The sequence below is a fragment of the Gallinula chloropus genome, assembly GCF_964237585.1.
Source record: "Gallinula chloropus genome assembly, chromosome: Z".
NCBI classification, from domain to species: domain Eukaryota; kingdom Metazoa; phylum Chordata; class Aves; order Gruiformes; family Rallidae; genus Gallinula; species Gallinula chloropus.
Window position 1 is genome coordinate 23,071,612 of NC_140089.1, and position 12,199 is coordinate 23,083,810.

Consider the following 12,199-nt stretch of genomic DNA (forward strand, 5'->3'; position numbering starts at 1 on the left):
AAAATATAGTGGCAAGGTCCACAATGTAACTGTGTATTTAAATAAACCCAATGCAAAGCAACACAGTGCTGCCTTATCTTTAAAATAAGATTTTTGTGACACCATTTTTCTAAACACCCTAACAATTAACAGGGTAAAAGCTTAGTTTCTTTTTAACAGTTCTCAAAATCGTAGCTAATGTTCCATATCAAAGCGTATAAACACTTGACATTCAGATTTTCTACCTTTGAACAGGTTTATAAGTAAATAATATGACACAACTCTTTGGTGGTCCACTACTGTAGTAACAAGTCAAGTCCTCATCACTGCAGGAATAATTATCACATACAGAGAAATGAGGGGATCTGCTGGCTGAAGATTATCACAAAAAAAAAGGTCTTTCTAAACGCCCTTGATTTTAGGTGGACTCTAGCTTTTCCTTTAAAAGACTGGACAAATATATATAGATATAATCAAAGCCTCCTTATCCAAAGCCAACTACAATTTCTGGGCCTGAATCATACGGCAGGATGAAAGCTGGAATTGATTTCGCAAAGGAGCAGCCCCCACCCTTCACCCCCACAACCCCCATTTTCTAATTTTTATGGGGATTCGTGTTCACAGAAACATATTGGTAAGAGTACTTGTTTTGAAATAATTCCATCATCTTCACTAATGACATCTGGGTGCACTGAAAATCAATAGCACGGGTTTCCCATAACGCCAGGAGGGCCTAGAAGTTGCTCTTCTTACACCCCCTTTTCGAAGGTGTACAGAACCAGGACTGAACCCATAAACATGGGTTTCATTTCCAGCAGTCTTTTTACGCTGTGTAAATTGAAGTAAGCTCGTTATCTCATGCATCTGTTTCAAATGGTATTTCTTTTGCCATGAAGAAAGATTAAGATAAAAATTTTAAGAGATTTTTGATTAAAATAATGGTTTTTTTTTTTTTCACTGAGTAGTTATAACCTTTAAAATGGTTTTGAGGCAATAAAAAGGCAAATGGAACCCAACATAAAAATTGTATTTTAAAAAGAGTAATATTGAGTTCCATCTCTGCTAAAGATACCTACTACAAATACTGACTTTTTTTCTAGAGTGCTTCAGACTGAAGCAAATAGACAAAATGTGGTAGAAAAAAATGAAATTAAAACATTTCTCATTCTAATACAGTTAACATGAAGGGTAATAACTATATAACAACAAAGATGCTAGACAGACTTTTTAATAATCACATAATTCATGCTTCTCACCAAAGTAGAACTACTCTCCTGAGTAGAATATTTTTAAACTCCACAGGCCTGTCATTTTCTTTAGAAGCCACAGAAGATGCTTGATTAGAAATTAAAACGTGAAATTAGCTTTGAAAGTGAACTTGTAAATTTCACACACTCAAGTACTAGAGACTGTGATATCCCCAGAAAGAGTAAACAATTTTTTAAAGTAGTTGAAAAGAAAACACAAAATTCTTAATACTTGCTGATTTTTTTTTATTTAATAAAGTAACACACCTGAAAAGTCATAGAACACCAAAATCAGCAGTTATGAAAATTTAGTCAACACAATCTTTGTGATCTTTAAGTCTAAGGCACCCTCCAGTGTTTGAAGAGGAAACTACACTTCCAGCGAGTGAAGCATTTGAAGAGAAACAGCATGAGCAAGTCTCCCTGTCAGGGCAGAAGCTCCCTGATTCATTTACAATATGTATATGATCATGCATCCATGATATTCCAAAGCCATGATATAGAAAAAAAAAACAGTAGAATTACTTTTAATGGATTTTTATTGCCTTTATGAAGGTGTTATTTGCTTTGCTAGTGGAGAGGGTTCTCTGTAAGCAGACTAATTTGAAAAATATAGTGTAGGGTGTGCAAAGTATTACAAAAGCATTTCTTACAACGTCTGGTATTGATAAGTGATAATTCCTCACAGAACATGATCTCTGTTTACACAGCTTGTTTAAAACTTTTCTAAGGAGTCTAAACTAATAGTAGGGAAAACAATGCACCTAGAGGCAAAGCCAGATATAATAAAAAAAAATTATAATTAATACCACGCGGAACAGGAAGGCCACATGTATACAGCCATGCCCAAGGAAGTTCACTGATTTATATTTAAATGAAGAAAAAAGGAATTTTCGCATTGGCATCTTTGTTCATAATAAAGAATTTATTTTACTTTGTTCATAGTAAAAAATGCTAAGATGTTTTCATTACTTGACATTCCAGTAGAGAAAAATTTGTGCTTATAGTGTTGCAACTTCATGATATTAGCTAGATCCACACAAATTATTGTATAATTATTGAAATAGAATGAAGGCTGAAAAAGAGAACCCAACTTCATCTGAGATTATGGAAAAGCTAACACTTTTTGTGGATTTCTCTTCTGGTTTTTAATACCTTGAGCCTGGACCCTGTTAATACTTCCACAAACATACCTTGTATATAATTTAAGTGGTAATGAGATAACATGCTTTGAAGTGTATGTTAAGTAACTGCAAAAGGGTTAGGTCTTAAGGAAAACATCTTTACTTTGAAAAGCTCTTGTGTTACATATAGGTTTAGAATTTAAAGCACTTGATTTCAATGAATTAGTGCTTCAAATAAGAATGCAATTGTACTTCTGAACTGCATCTCTGTTCTCCTGAACTATGTACAAAACTGCTTGAGCAACAAAGGGAAATTGATCCTGTACAATTGGGCGAGTTACTTAAGCTTCAGTTTCATAAGGTTTAAGAGTTCCTCTACCTCCCACCTCAAAACCCTAACTAATTTCTGCAGTAAATGAGACATCTTAACTACTGTTACAGAAGCAAAAAATTATCACCATGTGATTTAGTAAAGAGTGACACTTTGTCAGTGCAGCCTTTAATTTAGAATAAAGAGTTCTATCAGGAAAACAGCTGATGTAATTTTTCCCTAGTATAGCTAAAGATATCTTTAAAAAAAAAAGAAAAATATATTACAATATTGACAAAAAATCCTAGAATGGTTATGAAAAATATTACAAATAAACCTAGCCAAGGTGGTGCAAAAAGAGGTAGTAAACATTTTGGAAGAAAGTACACACAAGATAAATATATTTACACATATGTACACGAGCATAAAAACATTAAAAACCAGCCATCATCCCTGTAAAACTTAGAACAGTACTTAACTTCATGTATTCCAAATATTTACATTGACCTCAAAAAGAGCTAACAATAGGGTGCAAAATTAAGCATGACCTTACATATTTTGCAAAGTAGTACAGGTTTATAAAAATCACAGCCCCTGCTCAAATTTTGGCTCTATAGCAACTTTTTGTTTGCTTTTATTTAGTGATGTTCCTTTTTTGCAATAGCTTCTCTGATTTGACGATCAAGTTCACTCACAATATGATCTTCATGATTATATACACCTGTTCTCAACAGGGTATCTCTCTCTTCTATCAGACGGGACAGATAATCGTCCATATTCTCATTTAATTTTCTAGAATGAAGACTATCCACTCTACCAGAAGAGCTATCTTTAGCATCTTGCAACTGCTTTCTTTCCTCTTCTTGTTGCTTTAGCCTGATGTTGATAAAATGGAAAGGAACAGAAGATAAGTCATATTTAAAACCGTTCTGATTATTTTCATCTTAAGTCTTTTAGTTATTTATCTGCTGAGTAGTTAGAAAAAAAACCTATAAGAGGTAAAAAATTATCCTCTCTCTATGGAAAAATAACTATAAGAGAAATGTTAATATAATACTTTAATTCAAACAATATGTTTCCTATATGCATATGTAACTACAATACTTCTTACTGTGGCTCCTATTTTGGTAATGCAAACAGCATTCAAAAGGGTTCACATACAGTACTACTGCAGACAGCTTTTGAAGGACAACAGTAGATAGATTAAAAATTTTAAAGTATTAAAAATAAGCAAAATATATTCTTTTTTTTTCTTAATGTAGCAGTTATCCTTGGAACTGAAGGTTTAAAAGAGAAAAAAGCCTAGTGCTGTACAACTATGGCCATAAGAGAAAGCAGGGTACAGTGACCTAAAACATAGATTTTCTATATGGCAGTACTGTTGCGTTTTAGAAATGCACAATCTTTACCTCAGGGACACTGAATGGTGTTCTTTCACTGAACTGACAGCCAATTATAATCTTGATTTAACCGAGCCTTCTATTTTGAGGCAGAAGGCAAGAAAAGAGTTCAGGGGAAAAAAAAACCAAAACAAAAAAAAAAAAAAGAGGAATCTTACACAACACTTTTATACCTGTTAAGTTCATTTCTGATATCCTCCAGCTCTTGTCTGTCTGTTTTCCCCAGCTCTTTTTCTTCTGCTGCCAAATATCGCAGCCTCATGTGCTCCAGCTCTTGCTGCTGTTTTTTAAGGTGAGCCATTGCATTCTCTTGTTCACGCTAATGTGGAAAGGGGTAGAGACAACTCAGCTGATTACATGTAGAAGTGGTAGTTACAGTAACATGAGCAAAACCATAAATGAAGCCATGACTATTAAGTTTCCAACATATCAGAAATACAGGAGTTAAACAGAATGTCTTGGCTACTGGTATCTATAATGCAGTAAGACCAGTAACTACCACAGTTGTAGTAAATCTGTGCAGGCTGGATCAGCTGAAGCCAGGTCACGGGTATCTTCCCATTAACAAAATACCAAACACATTACAAACCCTTTTATAAACTCTAGCTTAGGCTGGTTAACACAAGACTTGCACTTGTGGAACTGCTCAAGATACTGAGATTGATACCTTCAGTACACAATATTTTAAATAATACCTTTGAGACATAAAAAGCAGAAAAAATGCTTAATAGCTCCAGGAAGTTTTCATCATCAGCCCCATAATGTCTAGTATCAAAGCTTCAAGAAATAATCTTTTAAATTGAAATTTATGGTTAAAAAGTATTTCTTGAAAACAAAACTCTGGTGATGTTTCCTTTAGCATTGTCTGGCTCTATACAAAACTTTAGATATCTTATTCTGTGGAGTTTATTTGGCTTCTTTGACACTCTAACTAAAGTAGGGTTTGTGTCCACAACCACTTTGTGACATTAAAGTGTCTTAATTAGAACTGTGGTCCTTCCAGTGTTTGTTTTCCTCCCAGTCATTTTCCATTTGACCTTGTGCACTAACTCAATACAGTCAGTCTCACATTCTGAATGAGACAGAAGACGTGAGGTAAAAATGGCATTTCTTCCTGTAGTTAAAAAATAAGGCAGGAGGTTACACAAACATCCTGGATCTAGACATATTGTAAAGTGCAAGGTTACCTTTGTAATTTTGACATTACTTTCATCTGCAATATTTGATTGTTAATACAATCAGGTTTATATTTATTGTACGGGTAAGAAAAGATAATGTTGTTTGATGTGTGAGTGTATTCATTATACAATTGACCTATTAATAATTGGAAGAGTCTAGGCAGGCAGTTTCCTGAACCTCAGTTCCCTGAACCTCAGTTCCCAGCATCTTAAAAACTCCCCAATGATGATCAATAAGTGATAAGAAAAGGAATTAGTATTAAACAAAGAGCCTAATTTTTATTGCAAGCAGGCAATGCAATAGAGAATTTCTTGACAATAAATCATACCATTATGTAAACCCCAAACACTTTATTTTTATACTGAGGCCAAAACACCAGCCAGGCAAATTAAATGCAGTAAGAACTGCAGTAAGACAGGCCAAAAAGCCTGAAGAACTTGTTAAAGAGATACACACTAATAATAATAGCAGAAGCAGGAATCCTGCCAAAGAGTCTACAGCTGTTAGATGAAGTATAAAAAAAGAACTCAGGAAAGATAAGGCCATAGGCTATCCTTCCCCAACAAGAGATCATTGCCGAAGAACGTTCCCGTGTGAGGGGCACCTTTTTTACGCAGGACAGGTTTGAAGGACAGTCTCAGACTGAAGGACAGGTTTTAGAACAGGAATCTGCAAATACATATTGCAAATATTAACAGGGCACTACAGCCAGCTGTATGCAAGTTTTCAAGAGTTGCAGGGAAATTAATACATAAAGTTGCAAGACCAACTGGAGGTTGCTGTTGACATCACAGAGGTCAGTATTCCCCCATATAAAAAATTGTATTCTTTCTTCAAACAGAGGCCTTAGGAATACACAAGAACTACCAGAGGGACTGTGGTCAAATTTGTTAATACCAAAAGAACTCCCAAATGAAGAATGAATCCAGCTTTTGCAGGAAAGTCACACTTCTAGACTTAAACAAGAAAATCCTAATGAAACACCACACCAAAGATGCCACCTCGAACCAAACACAAAACTAAGCTGTCATGGAGAAAGGACTCTGAGATTAGTCAGGATTTAGAAGACCACAGAAGGACAGCAGCTGATCATTTCCACAACAGCAAGTAAGTGACACTGGACTCCACAAGAATCTACACTGTCTTCCTCATTTATCAATAAATCATTCTAAAATAAACAGTTTGCTGCCAATAGAAAATCATTTAGTGGGGAAAAAGTGGATGTGAAAGAGTGGGATATTATGGGGGCAAAAAATATGAGTTAGTTTGAAAAGGAAACAGATAAATTACAAATACATTCACTGATGTCGATTAAACATGACATCTTGAATGCAACCACTGGCTCATGATGTACTTAACTGACTGAGGGAAGCTGGAGGATATTCAAAGATATGCAAACCATGTTTCTACAGCTTGTGCATGTACTGCTGGCCGATGGATGGACTAGATATTTCACATTGCTTCCACACAACAAAAAACACAGGCTGAAAGCAAAGATTAGGCAGATTCCAACTGTAGCTATGATCCAAGTTATTAGAAGTGGAGATTAATTTCTTAAGCAGTATACCAAACATGCTAGGAGCTTCTTAGCTGCTGAATATTTTGAATATAGACATTTGTATTTTTTAAAAACACTAAAGATCAAGCATTACTGTTGAAGTATTAAAAAAAAAAAATGACATAGGGAAGGGTTTGTTTGTTGCCTTTTTTTTTTTTATTCAGGTCCAGCAAGTACTACAATGGTATTTATCTGATTTCAAATATCTGGATAGTCAACAGCATCCAAGAGCAAAACCAAATTTCAAGTATACAATGGGCTACGAGGAATGGAATTATCTGAAGTATTTTGATAGTTGGACTTATCTTGAGTTGTTTCCTTACCAGAGGCTGGTAGGTAAGATAAGATACTGAGCATGATCTACTCTCAAGTAGGTGGGTATAAAAACAGTACAACCTCAGTTATAGTACAAGTAAATAAATGGACAGCAAATCTGATTATCTTAAATTACCCAAAATCTAGAAGCATGAGGATATGGTAATATTTAAATCTTTGAGACCACCACTATTCTTGTCTCATTAGATCTCCTAAGTTAAATTATTTTCAAAATCAGGTTAAAATATCACTGTGCTTCAGAAAAAACACACATTTACATTAATACCTTAAAGCAAAGACAGAATTTTGAGGATGTTAAATCTCCTTTGCAAAGGAAATTTAGGCTCACAAGATATGTGGTTGCCCTGTTCATGTAGAAGAATCCAGAAATTTCTATTTGTCTGTCTCAACAGGTAAAGAATTCAGTCTGGTGGCTAGTTGCTTTTCCTGATAATACAACAAGCCTTTAGAAACTTGCTATACATCTCCCTGTGGTAGATACTGGACAGTCTGCGTATCCAAGTACTGGATTTGGAATTGATTTGTTGACTACAAACTGTTTCTTCCTTTGACATTACAGTCACAGAGGCATCACAACAAATTATGTAAGAATGCATTTACAAGCTAAGTACCTCATCTGCAGGTGAAAACCTTCATTACTGTGGGGGATGAGGATCTTCCTCTTACATGTAAAAAAAATCTAAATCTTTTACAGGAGAGAGGACTGCCAACTACTGTTATCTTCTTTTCTAGCATTTCTACCTATGCTGATTAGTTTGTCCAATGAATTGTGGCAGATGGTGAGGAAAGGATTAACTTTGTGGGAAAAGGAAAAAATAAAATAAAAGTCTCCATACTCTGGAGTTGTGTTTATTCATGCTTTGTCACGTTTTAAACCAGGACAACTGTTGTTGGTATCTTATTAATTTAAGTCTCAAATTTGTGTATCTCAGTGATTGTATGAGAGAATTTTTTTGAAGGTATGTTGGTCAAACATCACCTAAAAACTAACTCCTGGAAAACTAATGCAAAGCAGAATAGCACTTATTACTAGCACAGCAAGACTTTAACGTGCCAGAAGAAAATTATATCCCTGCCTACTAATGAAACGATTATAATGAGTCATATAACACACACAATTCATCAAGTAGCTGTGACTACACTGAACAGAAGTTTTCTAGTCCAGTCCTTCAGTTTGTGGAGTGTATTACTCAGACCTATCAGGAAAGATTTTGAAAGTGTTCTTACAGTTGCAGCTTCAGAGGAAACTCGTAACTGTGCTGGCTAGAAGCAGCATGTGGAAGTGTAAGTTTCACAACAAGTTGACACATTACTATTTGAGGCAGGAAAGTTCAATAAACCAGAGGTTTCTGTTGTTTGGCAGCACACTTACACTGGCAAACTGATATCAAAATAGGCCTTTTGAAAAAGCTCAAAGAAAAAGTACATGTTACAAGTACATATACCAAAAGTTGGTAGAACCAAGTAAGGAGCTCAATTGTACAAAGACAACAACAGAATATTCCTTATGCTTTCCTACTGATCACAAGCTTAATACCTTGGTCCTTCATGTCCACACTGAATTAATTAGTCAGTACATTTTTTTGATTAAGAACCATCTTTCATGATGTTTAATGAAACCAAAAAGAGGGTAAAAGAATGATGCAAAAGCCAAGAAGAGATATACGGAAAGCAAGGCTTCCTGAAGAACCCTTCACTCAGTTTCTGTTCTTTTCAATGTTTTTTTTCTGGGAAAAAAAAAGTCTCTTAAAATAAAATAAAATTTAAAAAGTCAGTGTCAGCGGTGAGCAAGCTCATTTCTCAGGGTAATACCTCCAGATTTATAAGAAAGTAAGCTTGAATATAGTGTGTGCTAAATTCTCCTTTTCTCCATAGGAGAACAACTCTTACTAGTACATTTTATTTCCATGTAAGTTTTCAATAGGACTTCTTTTCAGACAAGTGTGATTATACATTTAATTTGATTACTACTACAATCGTGATGTAAACATGACAGATGTATGGCATTTCCTTACTTGGGAGGGGTGAAGGAAAATAAGATTAGTGTTACTCCTGGTAACTATCAGTGTCAAGAATTTCTGTAGCATGCTATGCCATAAGCCTGAATGATGACATTCAAGCACAAAAATATTAAGTAAAAAAATTAAAATCACCATTTTCTATGGCAAGATTTCCATAGCATTCAGTTTATGACAGTCCAACTTGGAAAAAACCCCATGTAAACAAGCACAAAGGAATTTTGCAGATTTATGATGGACCCCCATGTATAATTTAAATTACGCACTTAGTACTCTGATTTTCAAGTGTCTTTCCCAACATTACTCTTGGAGTCCTTTAAAAGTCTAATCATAACAATTTTTAGTGTGTGTAACAGCAAACTTGCTCCATATATACCACTCATAGCAAGACAGCCAAAACCATTTCCCAATCAGTTCCATCAATACAAGAAGATGGAAAAGAATTTACAACAGTTGTTTGGTAAATAGTGAGGCATGCTGATGCTGAACTAATTTATATACAATTTTGTTATACATTGAGGGACCATAAAGAGATTGTCTCTTGTTACAATGAGAAGGAAGGTTTTCTTAGTTGTCAGTGTGATGAAAGTGGTGCCACTTTATCAGAGACAATCAGGTATTAAATCTACTCTTACCACCACAGTTTAACGACCCATTGGGCAAAAAGAACTTTTTTAAAGCCAGAGAAGGAACTGAACTCTAATGCATAGTAAGTAGCATTTGAGATATAGCAGAATTCACCCTGAGATTTTCCAAAATGAAAAACCCAAATATTATTAAACACTTCTGCCTATTCATGGTCCTAATAACATGGCACTTCACTTTACTCTGTGTGTACTTAAAAGCTAAGTTACAATTGAATACAAAGTACTTTTTAAGTATATCTCAGTACTCACGAGTTTAAACATACATAGTCACACCCTTAAAATTCTCAGTCAGGGCTTTCTGATGTACTTTATATTTCCAGAGAGAATATGCTCCTACAATATATCCTGAAATAAGGAACATTTGCCATTTATTTCCAACAGTTTATTGCAGCTAGTCAGGCTGTTTGATGTCTCAGTAAGAACTATCAGAACTTTAAATTTTTGACTTGCAGAATTTTGCATTTTCAAATTTCAGGCAAGGGAACCCTCTGCAATCACCAGCTGCTGGACTGGAGGCAGCTCTGGGGATAGTAGATAAGACCCATTAGAAACTGAGAACACTTGAAAACTTAACTCTTGCTTCACCACCTAATCATCATCAACTACCATCTTACACACTAAGACAGCTACAGATAAACCAGTAGTATCACATGCAAACTACTCTAAATACTGTTTTGCAATATACTCTTAGTTGGCTCAGTTACATTCTCTATCCTTTCAGCACTGCTATTTGTTTCACTCATTTGCTTTCCTTTGCCTTCCTTGGTAAAGCTTATCACCAATATGCCGTTTCTTATTAATTTGATATTTTGCCATCTTCCTCTTTACATCCCTAGAAACAAAACAAGCCCCATCCAAACAAAGCGACATACATTGTTATATATCATTTACTTCAATGCTCTACTACTTTTCTTCAGTAGTTTCTCTAATGTAGTGCTTGAGACATGGGATACTGTTTTAGGAGCTTGCATGGTGGGAACTTTAATAATTTTTTGAAACCTTTGGTAATACAGGGCTATCAGCATTAAATAAAAATTAACCAGTAATAAAAACACCTCAAAATTTCAACGTTAATCAGATCATAAAATAATCCCTGTATGCCGCCAGGTGCTCTAGTTAAGAGGCTCTTCAATCAAGGAAGCACAATCTTTATTTTGCCATAGCTGCCTATAAATCCAAAAGGGAGATGTAAACATACATACACTAGACTAAACAATGGCTAAATAGCAGCCACTATTCACTCTCCCACTCACACATACCATGCAAGTCTGTGGGAAAAACTTACGATTGAAGCTAAGGAACTCAAGTAAAGTTTTCTGAAAATAACCCAGAGCTGACAAGTCAGTAGGAGGGCCTGGATGGTTTCAAGACACAGTTTTTAACCAAGACTTGGACCTCCAACTGGGGTTTTTTTTGTGCTTTTTTTTTTTTAAACAAAGATTTACATCCCATCCTTGGCTAAATTACTTATAAATTAATCAAATTCATTACTGAGTGGATAAGCAAGACACTGGACAAGATAGAGTAAATGTCAGCCAGCCAATATAGGCTACGTTGTTTTAAACAAACACATCCATGCTGTTTTTAATGTGTTTGTGCCCTATAGAGCTGTTAAAAGACTTTAAAAATACTTAGTCCAGAACAGTGAGTAATGTATACATATACATTTTGAGATTTTGGATTTCTAGATTATAATAGAAATTGTCAACTGCTGAACATAGTGTTTCCACCAGCTTTGATTTTTGTTTTTATACTTTGTTTCTTCAACTCAGGTACTTATTTGGAATTTAAGATCTCTGATCACCTACACAGTTTTGTGGAAATAGTCTGATTGGTCTCAGAAGTAATGCTCATATACCTAAAACCCACAGAGATCTCATTTGTGTAGCACTGAGATCTTCAAATCAGCAAACTTTGAAAAACCATTTCTGAAACCTCTGGAAATTACAAAAAACATCCTGTGTGCACAGACACATAGCTAGTTTGTTGACATTTTTGTCTTTCTAAAGCCAAACACGAGTTTAATAAATGAAATATTAATACAGACTTCCACTGAGTAACAAAAAGGGAAGAAAAGTAAGCTTGGTGAAGTCTATTTTCACCGAGTTTTACAAATTTGTGTTTAAATTCAACTAACTTCTGCATTTTGTTAAGCACAGGTAAGCATGACGTATGTGTATCCTGCATACTTTTTTGTTATCACTGGCACCGAGCTTAGCATTCACAATCCCAGACATGGAGAATTTTAGAGCATTTTCTATTAGCAGTCCCATGCTTTTGTAAGTTATGTAGTGCATATCTCATTCTGCAAAATATAAAACCATCACAGATGTGTGCTAAGAACTAGTTCCAAAGTAAAAGGAAACTTTTTAATTAAGGAAACATTGACTTTTATGGTTGC

The 12,199-nt window shown here is 34.9% G+C and overlaps 1 protein-coding gene across 1 annotated transcript in view; it reads right to left on the minus strand.

Annotated features, from left to right (window-relative positions):
* Positions 1 to 3,298: 3,298 nt before the first annotated feature.
* CEP120 (centrosomal protein 120) overlaps positions 3,299 to 12,199 on the minus strand; it is a gene marked incomplete at both ends in the record, with an annotated part of 41,407 nt that continues 32,506 nt past the window's right edge. Inside the window, 2 exons of the mRNA XM_084278845.1 lie at positions 3,299 to 3,536; positions 4,234 to 4,379. Of these exons, the coding sequence (XP_084134971.1) occupies positions 3,299 to 3,536; positions 4,234 to 4,379 (384 nt within the window). The remainder of the gene's footprint in view (positions 3,537 to 4,233; positions 4,380 to 12,199) is intronic.